This window comes from Ornithodoros turicata, chromosome 1 (assembly GCF_037126465.1).
Source record: "Ornithodoros turicata isolate Travis chromosome 1, ASM3712646v1, whole genome shotgun sequence".
NCBI classification, from domain to species: Eukaryota; Metazoa; Arthropoda; class Arachnida; order Ixodida; family Argasidae; genus Ornithodoros; species Ornithodoros turicata.
This window is the reverse complement of record NC_088201.1, coordinates 143,336,955-143,357,842: the sequence shown is the minus strand read 5'-3', so window position 1 is coordinate 143,357,842 and position 20,888 is coordinate 143,336,955. Positions and strand designations below refer to the sequence as shown.

Sequence of the window (20,888 nt, the reverse complement as noted above, 5' to 3'; positions counted from 1 at the left end):
AGTTTACCCTGGAGACACAGGAACAGGGGAGGTTGCAATTTCTTGACCTTGCTATCTTTGCTCATGCTACAGGTGTTTGTTGGCAATACAAACAAAGATGTAAAAAGCCTTTAACCCCGTATGGGTCCTGTATTTCAAAGACCGTAAAAAACGGTGTAGCTAGATGCGTCATTAATAACGCTCTGAGCAGGTGCTGCATCCACTTGCTGAAAGCTGGTTGTATAGAGCAAATTCAGAGGTTAGAAGAAGCAGGATATCCTGAGAACATCATTAGGGATATCCTAAACAGAATCATCAGAGAAATAAGTAGTGGCAAAAATACCGAAAGCCCTGAAAGAAGGAACTTTGGGGTAATTACATATACCCATAAAGCCTCTCACAGGATAAAAAAAGTAGCTAGCAAGTACAATGTTGAAGTAGTCTTTCGTAAAAAACCCGGCTTAAGATCACTGATTAGGAAGGTAAATCAGGAGCAGTTACCTCGGTGCTCTATAAGTCATGAAAATCAGTTTGTGGACTGTATAGTTGGGGTTGTTTATTGCATACCGTTTAGTTGCGGGCGTGAATATATTGGGCAAACATCCCGGTGCATTAATGTTAGGTTAAAGGAACATCGTTATTCGGTTAGCAGGGGGTATGGAAACTTGGTTGAGCATTTAAAAAGGTGCCAGGGTTGTGTTGCAAAATTCCATGAGACAAAAATTTTATATAAGAGTAATAAGGGCGGTGCTTTATTATATCGTGAAGCTTTAAGTATAAAAAATGCGGGGTCCAGGTGCGTTAGTGTGCCTTCAGTGCTGATAACTGCTCCAGTCGAGATGTTTTTGGAAGATTCAAACAGGAGGGACGCAAGATAAGTCTTATACTTTTGATAAAGATAAAGTCACTAGGCATGCTGGGGGTGTACTGGGAACTTGCTGAAGAGGGCGTTGTTGGTTAGGTTAGAGGATATAAACCAAGTTTGATAATAAATCCTTGTTCGTCAGTCTGTGCCTGTGTGTTGTGTCGTCTGTTGACTTGTTCCCCGGCACGGGGGTTTTATCGCTTTTAAAGTATGCTGTACCGAACAGCCCAATTTTTAACCATTTTCGTATCAAGGCATTGCACGTGTAAGAGGCTGTCCAGCGTTGATATTTCCTGGTGATTCATAACGAAAACGACACATGTGTTCCAAAGAAGTCGCATTTTCGTTCCAATATGACAGTTGTTACTGTAAGTAACAGAAACGAAACCGAAACGGGGATCCCCACCAAGAGGCGGCACAGTGGCGCCCCTAGTGAGGGTCTCGCCGCCATATCGGTCTCACTACCGATCTCTCCGCGGCGGTCTACAGGGTTGTTTTGCAACTTGTAAATACAACAGTATTTATCTTCACCTCTTTACTTCCAGCGCAATAAACGAGATATCGCTGAGTCATGGACATGCATGATCCTGATCCCTGTTCGCTATATGGCAACTTATCGGTACTCTTTTGAGACAATCAATTGGTTACATCTTGCATGTGTTACTTGATGTGTATGCCGGTCTCCGTGGTTCGGGTAGCGTGTCCGCCTGCTCATCCCAAGATCGCGGGTTCAAACCCGGCCCAGTACCGCGGCAACTTGGTGGAAGGGTACAATTTGCTGAGACACGCCGTCTTCCGCGAGGGACGCTAAATGTGGTGTGCCGTGTTTCGAGAAGTCAGCGCACGTTAAAGAACCCTCAGGTGGGCATATTAATCCACAGACGCGACCACTGTGACATCGCTCATGATCACAGTTGTCTCGCGACGTTAAGCCTCAAATTATTATTACATGTACATTTTCACACCGGCGTACAACAGAAAACCAAGATATAAAATGACGTTTCGGAGTTCATGCGAACCCCATCGTCAGAGTAAAGTGATACCAAAATCCATCAGCTACTTTTAAACAAGGCGTCGTAGGAATATGTGAGTGGGCCGGGATGAGTATTCATGCATCCTCTCTTGAGTTTGATCTGCCAGGACTCCAGATCCCACGCACAGATCCCGAGCTTCATGTACCAGAACACACAGAGCCTCCAAGTTGATTCCGTGACCCGTTTTTCTACATGCTCGCATAATGCGGTTGTCTTCGTCTTGCTGTTATCATTACCTCTTTTATGTTCTTTTATCCTGGTTTCTAACTTACGACCAGTTCCCTGATACATGCTTGCAGGATAAGCTCACCACAAGTTCTAGGCACGAAAACTGTGGCGACGTCCACCATCATGTATTCTTCATTTGGCTTCCGTGATCGTTACCGCTCTTGGATTTCGTTTCCGTTCCTAGTAATGGAAACGAAACTATTCGCGATTCGGTTCTGCCTTCCTGTCTTGTGGAATAAGCGTACTTAATGTTTCTCATTTCCGTTACCGGCAACAAACCCTGGTCCCGTTATTTCATCATATTCATTATTTCATTCGATATTCACGGGCGATCCCGAAAGGATATTTGTTTAGTTTTTCTTGGGTGATCGTTATACTTCTAGGGAATATTTCTCGCACATTGCTGGGATGGTGGCAGAGTCTGCCATGTAACACACACACTTGCACGCGCTAGTTCACAGTTGTTTGGGCCACGCCTTCATTACTTGCGCTTGACAGGGAAGAAGAGAAATGGACACTTCCACGGAAGATGGAAAGAAGCACAAATATTTATTACCTGTATACTTGGCGAACGATCAATTGTGTGCACTGTGCTGAAACGGCTTTGTTGGTTGGCAGATTCACGTACGGTATGTTTTGATGCTAACTTAGTTTTGTCTTTTCAAGGGGCTCTCCAATCAAACATATCTGCCATTGAAGCTGTCGTGACTTACGTGTTGGTTAAAATGAAATACACTTTCTCATCGAATGAAGCATCGTAGTACATGGCATTGCACTATCACTCTCTCACACTTTTTGCTCTCTCAGCTTCATGAACGTCCTTTCCACTCATTCTCTTCTCAAATATATTTCCATATAAAGTGTATGATAAATTAGAGAAACCAACTATGCCATAGCTCGTACAAAAGGTTACTGCACTGCCTTGAAGAGTATTAACACATACTACAACTAAAACATATCAGTGCACATCCAACTGCAGTACAGAGTCTCGTTCTTGCAAACCTAGAGGGTGTCTATCAGAACCTTTAACAACACGATCTTGTTGATATCCTGTACTCTTTGTATCTCCTCAGGGAACGTCCTGACGTATCAGGGGAACTAGTTTCCCGTACGCATTATTCCAGCAGCGCACTCTGTTGATAACCCGTATCCGTTTTACTGAATGCTCTGCTATGCTGGCATCCTCAAGATATCAGCTGGAGTCAACGACTTGCTTTTACTGTGTATACGCAGTAAAAGAAGTAATTATGTTAATTACAAAGATACCCATGCATAAGTGGGGAAATTTCGGTTGGCATTTCGGTTCACGGTAGCTTGCGCTGCTTCATTATTTGTGCTGAGATAGGGAAGAAGAGAAATTGACACCTCAATGGAAGAAAAGGAACACACATATTTCTTACCTTTATTGATAACTTTGCGAACAATACATTTTGTGTAAGGTACAGCAATGCTCTTATTGGTCAGCGGATTCGCGTAGTGTATGTTTTGTCGATGACATAGTTTTGTCTTTTAAGGGCCTGTGCAATCAAACATATCTGCCATTAAGGCTGTCGAACTGACTTGTCGGTTTAAATGAAACATACTCTCACGCCGCGGGAGGCATCACAGTACACGTGGTACTGCAATACAGCTCTGTCACAACTCAAGCTGTATAAGCTGAGCCACTGAGCTGTAAAAGCCACAACGTGTCGCATTCGATGAGTTAATGCAGCATCTTGACGAGAGGCGTTTCGTGGCATGCAGGAAGGGAGCCTTGATCAACTGCTTTCAGCATATATGGGGCGAATGCCAGTTGTCCATTGGCGGGCAGCCAGGGGTGTCACGAGGAGTCGAAGAATGGAACGAGGATCCGCTCTCAGCAGCGCTATACTCGCAGGAACCAACGATGCCATAGCTCGCAGAAAAAGATGCTTTATTTTTTCTTGTAGAATTAATCACATACAACAACTGAAACATAACAGGACACAATACAGAGTCTCGTTCTTGCAGACTGACAGGGTTTCTATCATTACATCTAACACACACAAAATTTGTGCAGTAAGCAAACACAGATGTGACAAGAGAAAGAACACACTCAAGCAGAAGCGAATATGGAAACATGACATAAAAATTCGTGAGCGAAGATTTAAACGAGCAGAAATAACTTGCGCTTACACAACGCTGACGCTCTCAAAGTCTAAGTGCAGTACAATTTTATTTTCTTTAAGCAGCTTCTGTCGCTCATGTTTGGGAAATCAGAATTCATAAGTGAGAGAACCAAACATACAGGAAAGTGCACATGCTCGCAGACAAAATGTTTTACTTTGCTTGCAGAATAGTAAGCACATATTACAGCTGAGATATCAGTACACATGGAAATACAATGCAGCGTCTTGTCCTTGAAGATTTACAGGGTTTCTGTAATGACCAACAACGACGCAAAGTTTGTACAGTAAGCAAACGCAAATGCAACAACAAAAATAAGAGTCAACCAGAACCGAATATGGAAACTCTGATGATAATGCGATGATGATTGGGGTTTTTATGGAGCACGGAATATGGAAACATTACATCAAAAGTCATCAGTGAGGATATCGGACAAGCAATATATCGGTATAGGTAACTTGATGGTTCTTGTAGGATTTCTAGTTCCATCTTGGGAAAGTGGCTTCAGCACTTGAGAAGCGAAGCCAGCATATGCAAGGATAACGCAGTATGATTTGGCTTGCACTCAGGAACTGCACTGAAACAGAGACAATAGTGGGAAAGGTGTTTTACTACGACAAGGCACAAGCTGCGCACATCATGCATGTATGTTATCCAGGGACGAAAATATCCGCAAGTCCGATGGTGTCAGATTGCTCTGCGTAACGAGAATAATTAATAAATTAAACCCTTTTTGCGGCAAGGAGCACACAAATAGGGACGACTTCAATGTAAACGCTGACAAGAACGCAGCCGAAACCATCGTGATATCTGCGACGAGCGACGGTACACACTCGGGAACTTACGACAATTTTTTGTCTTAGGGATATTGAAAATCGGCAGGGGGAGGCGTGTATGAGAACTGTCAGCGTGCATTCTCATATAAAATTTGTTGATGGAAGAAAATATAGGGGTCTTGTAATACATTTCGTATGGCGCGAGAGGGCGTGAAGGTATTTGTACACAAACCAAACTTCCCCCCAGGAGGTTTTGTATGTGATGTGTAAGACATAGAACACTTCAGTATGATGGGCAAACAATGTATATTCAGAACTCGCACACTTTACTAATCCTCACATCTATCCACCGGAGGAGTTCCGGGCAGTCGCGTCATTAAATCACATTTACAAGGACGTCGTCATCACGAACACTGCGTAATGAAGCGCAACACTACTTTTGAAGTTCGACAATATACAACATGATACAAAGCGACAATATGTGACGGCGCTACACTCATGTTTTGCAGCTCGAACGGCAGCGAACCTGGGTGAACAGTTCAGACTTGGGTCACAGACATCCTCTGAAATACCAAACATGACGGTTAACAGAGACACTTTAGATAAGAGTGCATTGTGTGTCGTTTGTAAACGTCATAAGATTCTGTACGACAACGACTGCATGTGGGACGCGTAGCAATTGTGCTCACATTATAAAATAGAACAGATATATCAAAACACAACGCGCCACAGCATGCTCCAAAAGCTGGAAATCATGTATGATTACATGCAAAACACAGGATTGGGCACACCATTAGTCAATACGGAGCACGATGAGAAACAATATTTGAGCAGTTGCTTGAGACTTAGGTCGAGGACACCCTCTGAAACACAAACTAAACCAGTTTTCACTAACGCATTAGATAACAGCACATTGCCTAGCACCGGCCAACATCCTAAAATTATGTGAGTCAACGAAAATATGTCGAACACACTGCACTTTTGCCCACAACATAAACTAGAACACATATTCGAAAATCCTGAGTGCAAGAGTATGCCTGTAAAGCATAACTGTTTTATTTATTTACCATTTCGTGCAGAGACACTGTACGCTTGTCCCTCTTTGATAACTGAGAGCCGTTTCTGGAGCTGGTGTTGGACAGGACGGGCACCTACGAATCCATTTCTTTTGTGGTGGCCATGGACGGTGGTCAGGTCCATAATACACGAGGCGATCTGTCATGTAGTCCATTTTATCGTAGGACCTACTGTAGGGGCATCCGAACCGTTGAAAAGGCATGCAGGTAATAAGGATATGGTACGTGCCACTTAAAATTCAATATCTCCAAATCCATGAACGAATCCATCTATGAACCATAAAATCCAACCGAACAATAACTGATCACCCGTTAGCAGACAACCACAAACTAGTAATATCCCTCCACAAATATGGCCCATATATACTGTTGACCCTCTCTGAGGAACACTTCTACGAGAGCTAGCCATTGATACACGTGCAAGACACTGCTGATGCGATAATTCGTTCTTTTACGTCGCGGGACTACTGTGATCGTGATCGATGTCACAATGGTCGGTGTGTGGATTAGTTCGGTCCAGCTGAAGGATATATTTAACGTGAATCAAAATATCAATACACGGCATACCGTATTTAACATCCCACACGGAAGGCTGCGCGTCTAATGCCTAGTACCCAAAACGCACTGTCACAGACAATCTGGATCGGTCGGCAATCCTGGTCGGCGCAATCCTGCTGGGTACGCCGTACCGTCCGCACTTCACGTTCGTGATCTTCCTTTTCATTTGCAGCCGTCTGGTGGACGCTTTGCACAATACTTCCAGAAGTTTCAAATTAAAAGAAAACACTGGTCCAGGATGTCTACTTGAAAGAAATTCACATTAATACAAATGCGGCTTTATCATCGTGCGGGCCGCTGTCATCGCCGCCATCCAGATGGGTCAAACTGCCCTGAAATCGCCGTCAAAGAGCGGCCGTCTCCCTGTTGTGGAACCTGGTTGCCAGACCAGAAACGCATTGCCCGCTGTCGGCGGAGTGAAATCCGCGTAAAGGACGTTTCTCCAAGTATTTGCTAATAAACGCATCAGATACATACCTGGCTTGTATTTAATTCCTCACCTGATTGTTACGAACAGTTTTGTGCGTTGCTGGCACTGCTAGTGGGCTTAAATACGATAGAGCACTGCACAGGCCTAATTTTCAGGCCCGTGTCCGGCCCAGGCCCGGCTGCTACGGCCCCCACCTGTCCCGGGCCCAACGTCTTCTGTACATTTCCATCCCGGCCCCGAGCCCGGCTCCGCCAGCCCGGCCCCGGCCCGTACCCGACTGTTTCCATGCTCAGGCCCGGTCCCAGCCCGCTTCTGCTCTATCTGTTCTCGAGGTTCGGAGGCGTATTTAGATTTACTAAACAGCACAGCGCAGCAAGGAAACTGACGCAGCTAATTGGTGGAGAGTCAGGAGGTACACTCGAACGCAGCAGCGGCTGTGTTCCTCTGCCGGCTAGCCGCTATGTGCTTGGTGCTTGCTTGCTTGGGAACGCAGCGCGCAGCGGAGTATGTACATTGCGGTTCAAGAGAGACTCATCGCCGCTCTATTGCACATGCTCCGGTGTTAGTTCCCCTTTCTTGAACTCTCACGCGAACGAAATATGTCAGAACACTTAACCTCACTGACTCTCCTGCCGGACCCTCACGAGAGCGAAATATGTCCCAACACCTAACCTATCTGATCCTCGTGCAGAACCCTCAGCAAGCCTGCCACTCCAATCGTCCCCAAATGTGTTTGAGTGCATGCGTGAAATCCAGACCCATTCGCGAAATAAGCATGATCACATGTGAAAAGAATGAGAATACCTGATGAGATACCAGATGATGATACCAGATGAGAATACCTGATATCCCATACTCAACGGGGAAAGTAACGTGAAAATTCAGCTCTCCAGTCTCGTGAAATATGTTCGCGTACATGCCCGACCATGGCCGGCGTTGTCAAGCCCGTACCCGGACCGGGCCGTGTGGCTGAAACCCGAGCCCGGCCCAGGCCCGCTTGAAAACAGCCAAGCCCGGTCCTGCTCGGGCTTTCGGGCTTTCGGGTAAGCCCGTGCCCGTGCAGTGCTCTAACATACGATATGCGTTGGGCCGGAGCTGCCTTCGCGCACACGGACGCACATCTGGTTAGTTTCGGTTTCTCGGACCACCGGTGTCGAGCGTCAAGGTAATTTTAATTAGTACCTTCAAGGCCCTTGACAAGCAACGCTATTTTGGAGAAAATATGAGGGCACAGTGCATTTACTTTCGACTGAACGACGGGACGACATGCCGAACAAATGCATCGTCAAAAAATGCCAACAGTACGCTGACAAAGGTTCCGGAGTATCTTTCCACAAGTAAGTGACACTTATGTTTGATATTGTTACTAATTACACTACATTTTCTTGCACAAACGTTTGATATTTCTGGACATTTTCGTTGTTACTCGGACTTACACTGCCAGCAGAGACAACACGAACAACAGTGATTTCGCGACTGTGCTGTAACAACACATTAAATACGAAAGGAAAGCAGGAATGAACGCCAACATGGGCATTTAATACTGCGGCGCTTTAATAGGTGTACTTTGCACTACTTTCGTTTCCCGTTCATTGTTCGCGATTTTCGCAAGAATGAATTGTTTCGCTGCTGTTTGATAAAACTTTCCCCTGTCACGTTTGTTTTGCCTTCACCTTATCAGGGAGATAAGGAGTGCATTTGAGGCGTGCGAGAAGTGCCATCCAGCTATAAATGGAAGTATATCGGGCTGGCAGGGGCTCTTTGTTTATGGCTGTAGGCCTGCCTTGGCCCGTAGCGCCTTTCACATTTTTATCGGCTGCTAGCTCCTATCCTGATGTGAGTAGACAGTACTGTTTGCATGTATATAGCTACTTTCCCGTCATGCTGTACGGGCTGCTGGGACACGATAGCTCGGACGAGGCACCGACGATAGGAGTTTCCCATGTCGTAGAGCCGTAGCGCGCACCACGCCCGTGCTGCACCGCAACTGTGCAGGAGTCATTGCAATATCTAGCATCTCGTGTGGCACCAGCGTGCAGCACGGAGAATGGTAAGGTTCTAAAGTCGCGCGAATCATGGTCCGCTGCTGAAAAGTTATCTTAATCGTTCGTGGTATACAGTGTTCAAGGAGTGTGTGTCATTGTCAGAGATTTCATCAGGTACACATCCTAAAATTGTGACACCAGCTGTGGGGATACCACGTTGTACCTAACTTCCTGCATTAAGTTACTTTTTCCCACGAAAATGTAATATTTGATTTATGTATTTCAACAGGGTGCCTCGACAGAACACAAGCCTGCACACAAAGTGGGTACAGTGGCTGGAAAGTGTTCAAGGGCAGCCGTATACGTATCGCGCATACCACCGTGTGTGCTCACTGCACTTTGAGCCATGCTGCTTTTATACTGTGCAGACTCAAAGACAGCGACTGAAGCCTGATGCATGCCCTACAATTCCTGCCCAAGATGTAGAGGTAACAAAAACGTAGAGTTTTAAAAGAGACTGACGATGTTTGCAAAATGCAGAACCAAGAACAGCAGCAGTGGGACCAAGCTATTGTCACGCTGTCGCCACTTCACACGGAAACAACTGTTACATCGCAAGCAGCTGGCTTTGAATTCCCTCAAATAGTCCCAGAAGGGCACATAGAGGTAAGTTTTCCACCCACACAGATCAGAAGAGAAAAAGCGGTACTATAACCACCAGTTGCCTCATGACTAGAGCATGAATGCGTTGCAGCCCAGGAACTAATACAGGTTTTTACTTTTCACTGCCATAGGACGTAGAAGTGGAAGAGCACAAAAGTACTCCCAGAACGCCTGCACCGCTTATGACAAGCTCAACACCAGAGACTATGGGACATATGGTAATGGTGTTGGTATTTTCAACTCGATCAGCACATTGATATTAAAAAACATGTTAGTCAATCTGCAATTCTCTTTTCCTCTTGTCTTTCTTGTCTTCTCATACACAAAAAATGAAATGGTGTCAATTTGAAGGATAAAGAACTAAAAATATGCATTATATCTTGCACAGTGAATACAGCTCGAGGACAAGGCAACTCCATCAGGGTCGGGAACGACGCCAAGTGGTCAAATCACCTGGTACACCCTCGACCGCTTCAACCAAGAGCAGACGTCTTGTAAGTGTTTCTACAGAGTACAGTTAAACTACACAAACATGCGTGTCTCATGGCCCGAAGTGACATGTTGTTCATTGGTACAGGGCTACATGAGCGCAACCACACCGGAAGCAAAGTCAGAAAAAGACACCAGGCAGTGTGCGCAGGAAAATTCTACAAGATCATTCACACGGCTCGAAAGCAACACCCGGTTCAAAATTAAACACAGTCTACCAGCACCTGGGCAAAGTAAGGCGAAGACTTTATTCCACCAAGCAAGTTATTCGAAGGAGAGAGAAGAAAATTCAAACTCTGAACCAGCTGATCGAGGACATGAAGGAAACGAAACTAATATCTCAAGAGGCCGAAATACAGCTAGAGTCATTTGGTGAGCAGCCAGATGAAATTCTAAAGGAGTGGAATAAAAACTACAAGAGGGTGCCATCTGGACGGCGTTACAGTGAGAACTTCAGGAAATTTGCCACAACGCTTCACTATTATTCCCCACGTGCGTATAAGTACCTCTCAACAAAGTTCCCAATGCCGACACCAGCTACCATAAGAAACTGGCTCCAGGTTGTTGATGCGTGGCCATGATTCACCATTGAGTCTTTGCAACACCTGAAGGAAAAGTACAGCGGTGCCGCAGAGGAGGAACGGCTGTGTTCAATAATGCTGGACGGCATGAGTATTAGGAAGAAATGCGAATTTGATCAAAAGTCAGGCCGACTGATTGGGTACGTAAACTTTGGCCAACCCCAAACACCCGAAGACTCTGATGACGTCTCACTCGCAACGGATTCCTTGGTATTCATGGCCGTTTGTGTCGTAGCCCGCAGGAAACAGCCCATAGGATATTTTCTGAATAATGGTTGCTCCGGAGAAGTCCTTCAAGGGATCGTCACAGATGCTGTTAAAGTCCTGGAAGAATGCAACATGCATGTAGTCGCAGTTGTGTGCAATGGCTTGTCGTCAGAACACTACAACCATTCACAAATGCGTGAAGCACAAACATATTTGCTTTCACTACGGTCATAACTTCAAAGGTGCTTGGCTTGGATAACATTGGCTATTTTCGGGAAATAGCTCGTTTTGCGCACAATATACCCAGATTGCTCTTGCTTTGCGATAAATTTGGGGGACGGATTTCTCCATGCTGGCAACAGAGTTCCACATAAGGGCGGCTTCCGTCGTTTGACGCGGGGAATAGGCTGAAATGCATGGGAATATGGCGGCTTTGACCCATCTGCCGCCATCTTTCCAACCCGGAACCGGCAGTGCGAGTAGCAAGAAGACAAAGTGAAAGCAAGCCACTGCGCCTGCGCCAACCCTCCTCGAAGTGTGTAATCATGTTCGCGAACGGGAGACACGTGTCTGCGTTGTTGGTCTCTGTCGCCGAGACTCGCTTTGTCCGCACCTGAGAACGATCACAATCGCTGCCTAATCACGATTGCACGCGATGTGATGGATCCTGTATCAGTGCCTTTTGGGTATAAGACGCAACTGACGCAGGATCCACATGGCGCGCAATCGTGATGATGCAGAAATTGCGATCGTCCTCAGGTGCGGACAAAGCGGTCTCGGCGACAGAGATCAACGACGCAGACACTTGTCCCTCGTTCGCGAACATGAGTACACACTTCAAGGAGGGTTGGCACAGGCGCAGTGGCTTCCTTTCACTTCTTCGTCTTCTCTGTACTCGCACTGCCGGTTCCCGGCTAGCACGAAGGTGGTGATGGCAGTGGCCCGAACGAAGAAAACAACATTGACAAACGCAGAGACAGCTGAAATAGCATTTGCATTAGTGTGAATATATTTCAAGTAGACATCCTGGACCAATGTTTTCTTTTAATTTGAAACTTCAGTGGGTATCGTGCAAAGCTCTCACCAGACCGCGTGAAATGAAAACCTGGATGACGAACGTGAAGTGCGGACGGCGCAGCGCGTCCAGCGGGATTGCGTCAACCGAGATTGCGGATCGATCCACATATCATGTGCGACAGTGCGTTTTGGGTATAAGCAACTTGTACCCTGCCACAAAGTCGCTGGCATCATCGGTCGGACTTGAAACCAACCTTGGGACAAAGCACAATCTAAAAAACGTAAACCAACGGAACACGTATGAAAAAGAAAAAGAAATCGAGACACACAACACAGTAGGGTTGCGAGAGCATTTCCAGGGACAAGAGAAGTAACTACATTAAGACTCAACACACGAAAGGTAGACACGTGCTCTATTTATGACCGCAGCCTTTCTCACTTCATCTGTAGCAGTTCACGGTTCTAACAGGCACAGTATGTCACAGTATGGAAGAAGCCAGACGCACCATATAAAACATTCAAACGCCAACGAGCTCACGCCGGCCACAAGATACGTTCCGCCATCTTGATCGATGCTGTCTATGTCACTTCGTTTCTCTTACATCAACGTGACGGTAGCTGCAAAAACTGAAACTAACTGGTGCGCAGATAACGGCTTGGCAATCTTCTCATTATTTGGAGTGACCTTGCTTCAGATTTTTCTGGCGCTGGACATATCGAACATTTTTATACATCGAACACACCCTGTTTATGAGCTGAAGTACTCACCAAATGAAACAGCGAAAAAATTGAACCCTAGAAAGGGACAGAGGAGGGAGGACACGACACGTTCTCGAACACAGCAAACCCTTTAATGACAGAATCACCTACGTACCCAACAACTTCCGAATTCGTGGCGAGGGAGCAACCGACGCTACACTTACACAATTTCCCCTCGTGACAATCTCTTTGTACTAATTTAACAGTTTGGCCACAGGGTCCCGAACAGAATCTAGGACACTTGTCTCGTCGACGGCCGGGGAACAATTGTTACAAAGCCTAAGATGGGCGACAAGTTCGGAATTCCCAGACAAAGACTCCGCATTTCTCTTGTGTTCGCTGAGTCGAGCGTTTAGACACCGTCCAGTCTGACCTACATAGCAAAACCCACAACCTAGCGGTATACAATACACCACATTTTTTGCAGAGGTCACGAAACCATGTTTGTGAGAAATACCGCAGCCGGAGTTCTGTGAGTGGAAAGGGGCAATCTTTGAGAGACGACACACATTAGAGAAAACCACTTGAATGTTAAATCTGCGTGCGGCAGCCAAACCCAGACAACCACAGGTGCCTGGGTCCCGAGGACATCAACGTCCCGAGGACATCAAGTTTGGTCCTGACGTCCAGATCCATGATGGATGTCCAGTGGACAATCGATGATTATCCAAAATATCTATAAATGTCCTACATTCATCCAGGGGTGACGTAGGAAGCGGAACGTCCCGTGGATGTCCTCTAGATATATATTTCGGACGTGTCGTGAAACTGACAATCAAGCTAACAGGCAAAGCAACTAATATAAACTATATGCCTAAAACTACATAACGTAATTTTTTGTTGCCCAATCTTAGCAGCTATGTTTAGTTTCGATGGCGTCCTGCGAGAAATATTACACCAGTTGCATTTACTCAATTCTTCCTCCACAAATTAATGTGCATATAACTGCGACAGTATCAAGTCGGAATACGCGCTAGGTTCGCTATAATCAAAGAACAATAAATGTTGCCCGCTGTCCACTGCTGAGCGTCGTCTGCTACACTAACTTGCACCGCCGAGACAAAGGCAGAAAGCGCCATGGAAATCGTCAATAGCGCCACATTCATCATCATCATCATCATCATCCGCTCGCCTGTGCCAGCGTGCTTTCTCCGGTGGTACTTTCCGTTGTGAAGTTTCAAGGTGGGCTTATTAAATGTGCATGAAGTTGCAGTGATGCCGAAAGTATAGGGTCAAAGGTATGTGTACATGAAAGCACTATGCGGGCTGCAAGAAAGCTCCATTCGATTTAGGCTGACGCCCTGAATATGCTGCGCGAGCAACACGAGTGTCGTGCGTCTTGTTCCCCGGATGCGTGTATTCGTACGCTGGCCAGCAGGCTCCATAGGGCACCTACGCCTGCTCTGATTGGCTGGAGGCAGGACGATCCGCCAAAACCGAAAACGTGCGGTTACGCCGTTGCCATAGCAACTAGACGCGATCAGGCTTTTTTTTTTTTCGCTTTTGGGCGCACGCCAAGACGTGGAGGTGGTAATGCAAAGTTGACATTTCACGCGACGTGTAGTCGCCGCGGTGCTGTGTTTATACCGTATGGACCCCCGTGTTGCTAATTCTTTTTCTTCTTTTTCATTTCACTGACACTGCTTTGTCTGCATGCCCTGCGTGTGAATTACTAGTCGCACGGCAGGGCAGGGGAATGTGCCGCCACGACCCTGACTGCGGATCTTACCTCCCGTGTCCTGTAATGTGCAACATCCGACCGTTTGGGAAAAGCCTGTTATGCTCACGTGGCACGGACGGAGAGATCGAAAATGTGTTGATGCTGCAATGCGGGTTTATGTCACACTAAGTGCTAAGCATTGTTGCCCATACTAAGTTGTGCACGTCAGTGGCAGTGGGTGTCAACAACAACTGCGAAGGGGATACGATGAAACGGGGACATCTGGCACTTGGAGAGCAGACTGTATGTAAGCTGCAGTATATGTAGTAGCTGTTGAGTTTGGTACATGGCCTAAGGCGCTTTGACACTGTGTAATCTCAAAATTACTGTAAGGCGGGCCATAATGTGCCTATGCATAAATTCGACGAATATGAGTGGCACGACCTTTGGACTTGCAAGTAGAGTTGTCGGTCATTGTGTTGTATTCCCATATAAGTGGCAGCACGGATGCATTTCATTTTATTTGAATGTGCACATAACAGCTTGCCGACATAATAATATAACACGCTACAAACACAGGACATCCTAACACAATATTATCGGTGACCAAAATTACTATAATAGATCATAACCAGGCACCTAAATCTGGAAAAGCTGTTAAGAATGTCAACGCCATATGGTGTAAGATTAAAAGCATATTGCAGTCTGGACGATGGTGATAGCTTCAGCTCCTGACAAGACAAGACTCTGTTAAGAATTTTGAACAGTAAGATAATATAGCTTATGTATTCCTAGCCATAACTGCATAAACACTTGCAAAGAGACAGACTGGTGTAGAGAGTCGAGATGTGCCAGACAGGGTGGTGTTCACAGGAGCAACAAGTGGAGCGACAGAAGGAATGTTGTCGGAGTCTTGGTCGTGCCATATTCTTCCTCCCGTGTGCTTCTTCCCTCTGGCGCGTCCACCCTAAAGTCCATGAAAAACGTAATGGAGGGACAACGATGACCAAGGGCAAGCCTTCCCAATTTGTAGCGGTCTTTTGCTGTGAGTACGGATGCATTAAGAAACAGGCCACCGAAGTCCTTGTGCACCAAGGCCTGGTGCTTACAAATTGCACCTAGCCTGCGTGCCACACAGGTGCATACTCCAGCATCAGCACACACCTCACACACTGCCCTGTTCTCTTTCCCACCTGGAACACAGTATACATTCTCCTCCACTCAGATGATTGCACAGCCTCCGGCATCCTCTTTAACAGCTTGTCGTTGAAGAGCAGTCTAGTCCAGTGGCGGTTATGAGCGTGTTCGAGAATCCACACTCCAAGCATTTTTCCCAGGTCACAGCGACGAACTCTACCAAAACCACATCATTAAATGCCTTTGTCCTTCCAATTATGGTATCCTTGAGGACACGAATGCATGCCTCAGATAAATTATTTGTGTTGTGCCCTCGTGTTGGTAAAGTGTGGCGGAAGAGGAGCACCCATTCTTCTTCTCTGCGTAAGAAGTCCTGCACACGTGCCACAAAGGCCTGGTGAGAGAGGGTCTGCGGATGGGCTTTTGCAGATTCTAAGCTCTTTGCAGTACAAGTATACATGACCTGAAAACATCACAAAGTAACTAAATGTTGCTCGAATGTTGGAAAATAAGGTGTGAATCAAAGCATTTATATGATCAAATCACTGGCTGGCAAAGCAAACACTATCTCCACACTATCTTTGTTTTTAGTCGGTCATCAAAATCACAGCAACGTTAAACTAAAGGCTTTAACGTAAAACAAAAGGATAGCAGACACTAGTTTTACATAGTGGTATGGTCTGATGGTTAATCGTGGCACTGTCTGGACTGGTTGGCACCTTTGTCGTGTTAGCATTTCCCGAATGCAGCACTTAGTAACATTCAAGTTCAAAGCATGTACAGTGACAGGCAGAGTTTTGATATTCACGTCGTATTGTCAGCAGAGTAAGGAGCATTTCCCAGTAAAGAAAAATATTGTTCCTCATGAAATGAACTTTGCTCAGATTTCTATGCAAGGTAAACCTGTCATAACCCACAGGAACAACAAAAAGCCAATCTGCAGCATGCGATCACAAACCAAACTCAACTGGGTCATAGCAAAGCACAATATACGAGAGACCAAGAGATCCAGAACTTCTGGAATGCAGACATAAGGATCTCCTTTCAGCAGGGCTGACTTTGTCTTTTGCTGACATTAGCCATCGCCACTCAGTGTGGGCCACATGAAAACGGCACAGTAACCGCCTGCTGTTGGGCCATATTGCTTGCAGAGCAGCTTGCTCCGCGGCTGAGTCATCGGTCATAAATGCGTGTGGGTCCTATGGACATAATATTGCCACGTATCATCGTCAAGCGACCACACGGAACAGCGGGCAGGGAGCCGTCGTGCGACGGGCTGAGATCCACGACACGCCGCGCTGATTAGCGAGCGATGCCTCCAGAAGCATCTGTTCCTTCGCTCGTATCAATCTCATGGACGGATCGACGACCTTGGACAAGTTTCTCTACTTCCTCTTCTTCACCGACGCGCGCTTTCTACAATGTTCGCCGCTGTGTATAAAAGCTTGTGAGCTCCCAGCCGGAGCATCCTTTACCTTAGTTCTGTCTAAGAGCTACCGCTCTTGTGTTAGCCAGCTAAGCAGCTAGAGTAAAGCGTTCGCCGATTATTCGCCGTCTCGCTCGTCTATTTTCATCCGAGACAATATACTTCAGTTAGGCTTTGTCACTTGCAGTCACTTTGTACTATCATTGTCGAAACAGTTAGTACTGTAATCTTCTGGGCTCTGTGAGGTTCATGTCTGCGAATTAATTTCGTAAGTGGTTCTAAATTTTGCCTTCACTGCCTTATGCTCAAGGTTATGCTACGAACTTCACTATGCAAATGCTTCCAATGTGTTGAAGTCTGCAGCAGTCTGCAGCTGCAGTCTTTGTGTTCATGCCGCCTTGTCCTTCAAAAGAGCCACAGAACTAATGGCAGTCACGTCGTGGTGTACATGTAGGCAGATGTCTGTCTGAGGGGTAAAATTGCATACAGACATAAAACTAGGCCTGTGCGAATATTCACACATTTGAAATATCGAATCGAATAAATACTTTTGCAACCATTCTGCCTGTTTATGTAGCTTCACCTAAGGCCTATGTGCACTGTGGGAAGCCTATGTTACAGACACTGAATGCATTGGCCAGCAAATATAGCGATAGCTTTGTGCTTGCAAAATCACAAGTGTTCTTATTTTACAGTGCAATAATTGCACTACGTTTTTACGCCAAGAGATACAGTAATTTCATAAGTAGGGTCCGTTGTTCACAACTGTATACAAGGTTGCTGTGCCACGAACACAATCACAAAGTTGCTATGCCAGACAAAAGCTTCACGATACCCAAAACAGTTGAGCGAAAAAAAAAACAGTCCAGTCGTTAGGAAAGCAGTACAAACTTCCCAGTGACATAAATAAAACTTCCTAGCAAATGATCTAATTATTAACGATTAGCAAAGTACAGTTTGCAGTAATACAGTCACAGTTTCTGTGTGACACATTGCCTGAACCTGCTCAATAATTAACTGTGTCGTATAGAAGCAGCTATACCATATGTACTTTTATTTCCCCACCTAAAAACTGCATTTTCATACCTGCTGTACCCTTTGCTCAGTATTTGTATTCAGTTCGAAATTATCCGTTCCATAGTCAAATTCGATTCAGCGCCTTCAATGTTCAATTCCTATTTAACCCGTACTCAAAAACTACTATTCGCACAGGCCTACATAAAACCATAGCCAAGATGACAAAAAATAACAAACAGATGTAAAATCCAAATAGGGTTGCAACTTCTGTTATTAGCTGACACTTACAGTTGCACTACATGAGCACTGCCAGTTCTTAAAGCTCAGCTCCGCCGATTTTCGACTGCGACAGAATGGAGCCATGCTTGGGCTGTGCGTTCGTTTCCGCACAGGGAGCATACATGTGAAAAATTTTCACCCATTTGTTTGTAGTTTTTAAGAAAATATTTTTTTAACTTTCCCTTGCACGGCGGTCCTGTGGTCGGCAAACCCTGACCAATCCCGGCTTCGTCCTGGCTTAGCCGCGCTCGTGGCTTGGCTAACGCCAAATCGTCGATGCGATGGCGGAGATCTATGGGCGAAGGTGAATGTTTTGGGTATGTTCCGTGATAATTGCTGTCGCTAATAGCCTCAAAGATAGTTTTGCCGGTCTTCTTTAACAAGCCTTACAGGATGGCCTCGTTGTGCAACGACGGGCGTCGTGAGCGGACATGCTGTGCCCGCACTGTGCTTCATGCTACCAACAAGACCTAACACCTAACGTGTGACGTACACTTACGCATTCTCAATAGCTTTGGCAGCGCACTATGCGCGGACTTGCTGCGCGTGCAGAAAGCACCACCAAAGCTATTGAGAACGAGAACGTGCTCGAAGACGAAGTATTCCTTATAAGAAACATAATAAAACGGTGCGGTGGTCCCCGATAGCTCGTGACAGCTATTTCAGCACGATACAGCGGCCATGACGGAGTGTAAACACAAACTGGTTGCCAGGCAGAGCTGGCTAGGTGTGGCTATCCAATCCGCGCAGTTCCAAGTATGACGTCACAAGTGGAACCGCCGCCCGGTAGTTTTTCTCAAATTTCTCACGAAGGAGTATGGAAATTTGGAAAGCAATGTGCGTTTATGAATGAAGTTGGGACCACGATTCTGAATATCACAACGTCTTCATACTTTCGGAACAGCAGCGGAGCTGCACTTTAAGCACATGAACTGGTGTTTTCATACATTGAACTGAACTGAGCAGTGATTCGTGATGAGTGCAAGTCCCCTCCTGTGCAGATAAAAATTAGATTGTATATTAACAGTGCTTTGCCAACAGTTTTTGTGGGTGACCATGCAGTTCAGCAAAACATGTAGCTGATCTCATCGTCCCCCCCCAAAAAAAAACCAGGCAGAGCAAAGGTGGCTGTAGCGTTCGTTTGTGTAGCCTTTGTTTACGTCCCTTAAATAGTAGCCTTTGTTACGTCACTTTTGCCAGACAAATAAAGAAGCTGAAAATTGTACGAAGGGGTCAATGAACAACAGTGCCATGTGGGTTACTCGAGGCTAATAAGTTGTTCATTTCTTTACAACCAATGCTGCAGTTAGACCGCCGGTCACACGGACACTCTTTCACAATGTGAATTGAAAAAAGACAAAGTTGAAACGGTAATCTACGTGCTAGTCATCAGACTTACTTGAGTAAATATTTTCACATTAGGTGAAGAACATAAAGGGCGATGCAACATGTAGCCTGAACAGCGCTGAAAGTAATCAGGACAATGAAATGCAGCAGTCGAAAAGGTACCAGTAGTAGGAACTGAACCCGAAAAGATGTCTCTTTCATTTCATTGTTTTCACTGTAAATATTTGTACCAACCCTTTTGAGCATTATAGCTGCAAGCACGTGACAGCGGCCCCGTTACGCCAAGGTGAACGAGCCGTGGGTTCCTTGGCGGTACAGTTTTTTGCCGGTCTAACACTGACATTTGGGCAACAAAGGGGAAAAGTGATAACAATTGCACTAACAGTGATCCTTGTATTGTGTCTGGTAATGCCTATGATAAACTAGTGCATGCAGTACCTTGTACACATGTAAAAAGAAAGTGCCTAAAGATGCACACTTTTGGCAAAAGCACAACAGGAACTGATCTAAGTCCCTTTTATTCTCTTATCAAACAGCGAAATTGCATGTGAGAAATATCTGCAGAATACAAGTGGAAACAGGACATCACTCATGCAGAAGTCTCCAAGAAGGACAACGTGTGTGAATAATCAAAATAATTGGCCTGGAAAAGCAGCCGACATTTAGCAGGGCTCTTCAGACTAGTATATTATCAGCTCAACTGGCCCACAACTCACACAGTGGCCTGGACGCCATTAATGAGCAATTAGGGACCCCCCACAGTAATTAGGATCATTCAGTGAGTCATTACACTAATTGGGGAGCATCTAAGACGTGTCCAGACCACTGTGTGAGTTGTGGCCTAGTTGAGCTGATAAAAAGTAAAGGAATAAAAAAGTTGGCAGAAAAGAAAAAAGAGAGATAGAAATAGAGTGGAGAGAAACAATTTATTCGAAAATCAACGACGCCGTGGCGAAGAAACCGCTCGGGAGTGACCAGCGCTTGTTGGTGTAAGGTAGTTGCAGAGATCGACGACAGGTGGCCACCTAGTTGCAAGACGTCACACCAGATGGCGCTACCATCATAGCTCTATGCGAGAAAGACAGAGAACAAGATACTTGCAGCAGGTAAAAATGGCAAGACTGCTTAACAAGTCTACGCATGCGAGAGAAAAGGCCTAACCGCTACTGCTAAATAGCACGGAGAAAACAGTACACATCGGGGAAAAGGCGACCGGTGAGGCCTAACCAC

General features: G+C 45.8%; 2 protein-coding genes across 4 annotated transcripts in view; one reads left to right on the top strand and one right to left on the bottom strand.

The window, feature by feature from the left end:
* LOC135386310 (uncharacterized) overlaps positions 1 to 20,888 on the bottom strand; it is a 532,914-nt gene that overhangs the window by 173,458 nt on the left and 338,568 nt on the right. The window lies entirely within an intron of this gene.
* Positions 8,812 to 12,036, top strand: LOC135370290 (uncharacterized). Of its 3 annotated transcripts, none has more exons than XM_064604008.1 (7): positions 8,812 to 8,927; positions 9,366 to 9,398; positions 9,505 to 9,564; positions 9,617 to 9,742; positions 9,871 to 9,957; positions 10,128 to 10,233; positions 10,317 to 12,036. In XM_064604008.1, the coding sequence occupies exons 1-6, from the start codon at positions 8,823 to 8,825 to the stop codon at positions 10,128 to 10,130; spliced, it is 414 nt and encodes a 137-aa protein (XP_064460078.1). In that variant the 5' UTR covers positions 8,812 to 8,822; the 3' UTR covers positions 10,131 to 10,233; positions 10,317 to 12,036. The 3 variants fall into 3 exon arrangements, with proteins under 3 accessions (XP_064460078.1, XP_064460070.1, XP_064460087.1); XM_064604017.1 differs by lacking the exon at positions 8,812 to 8,927 and adding an exon at positions 8,941 to 9,141; XM_064604000.1 differs by having other exon boundaries at positions 8,837 to 8,927; positions 9,366 to 9,564.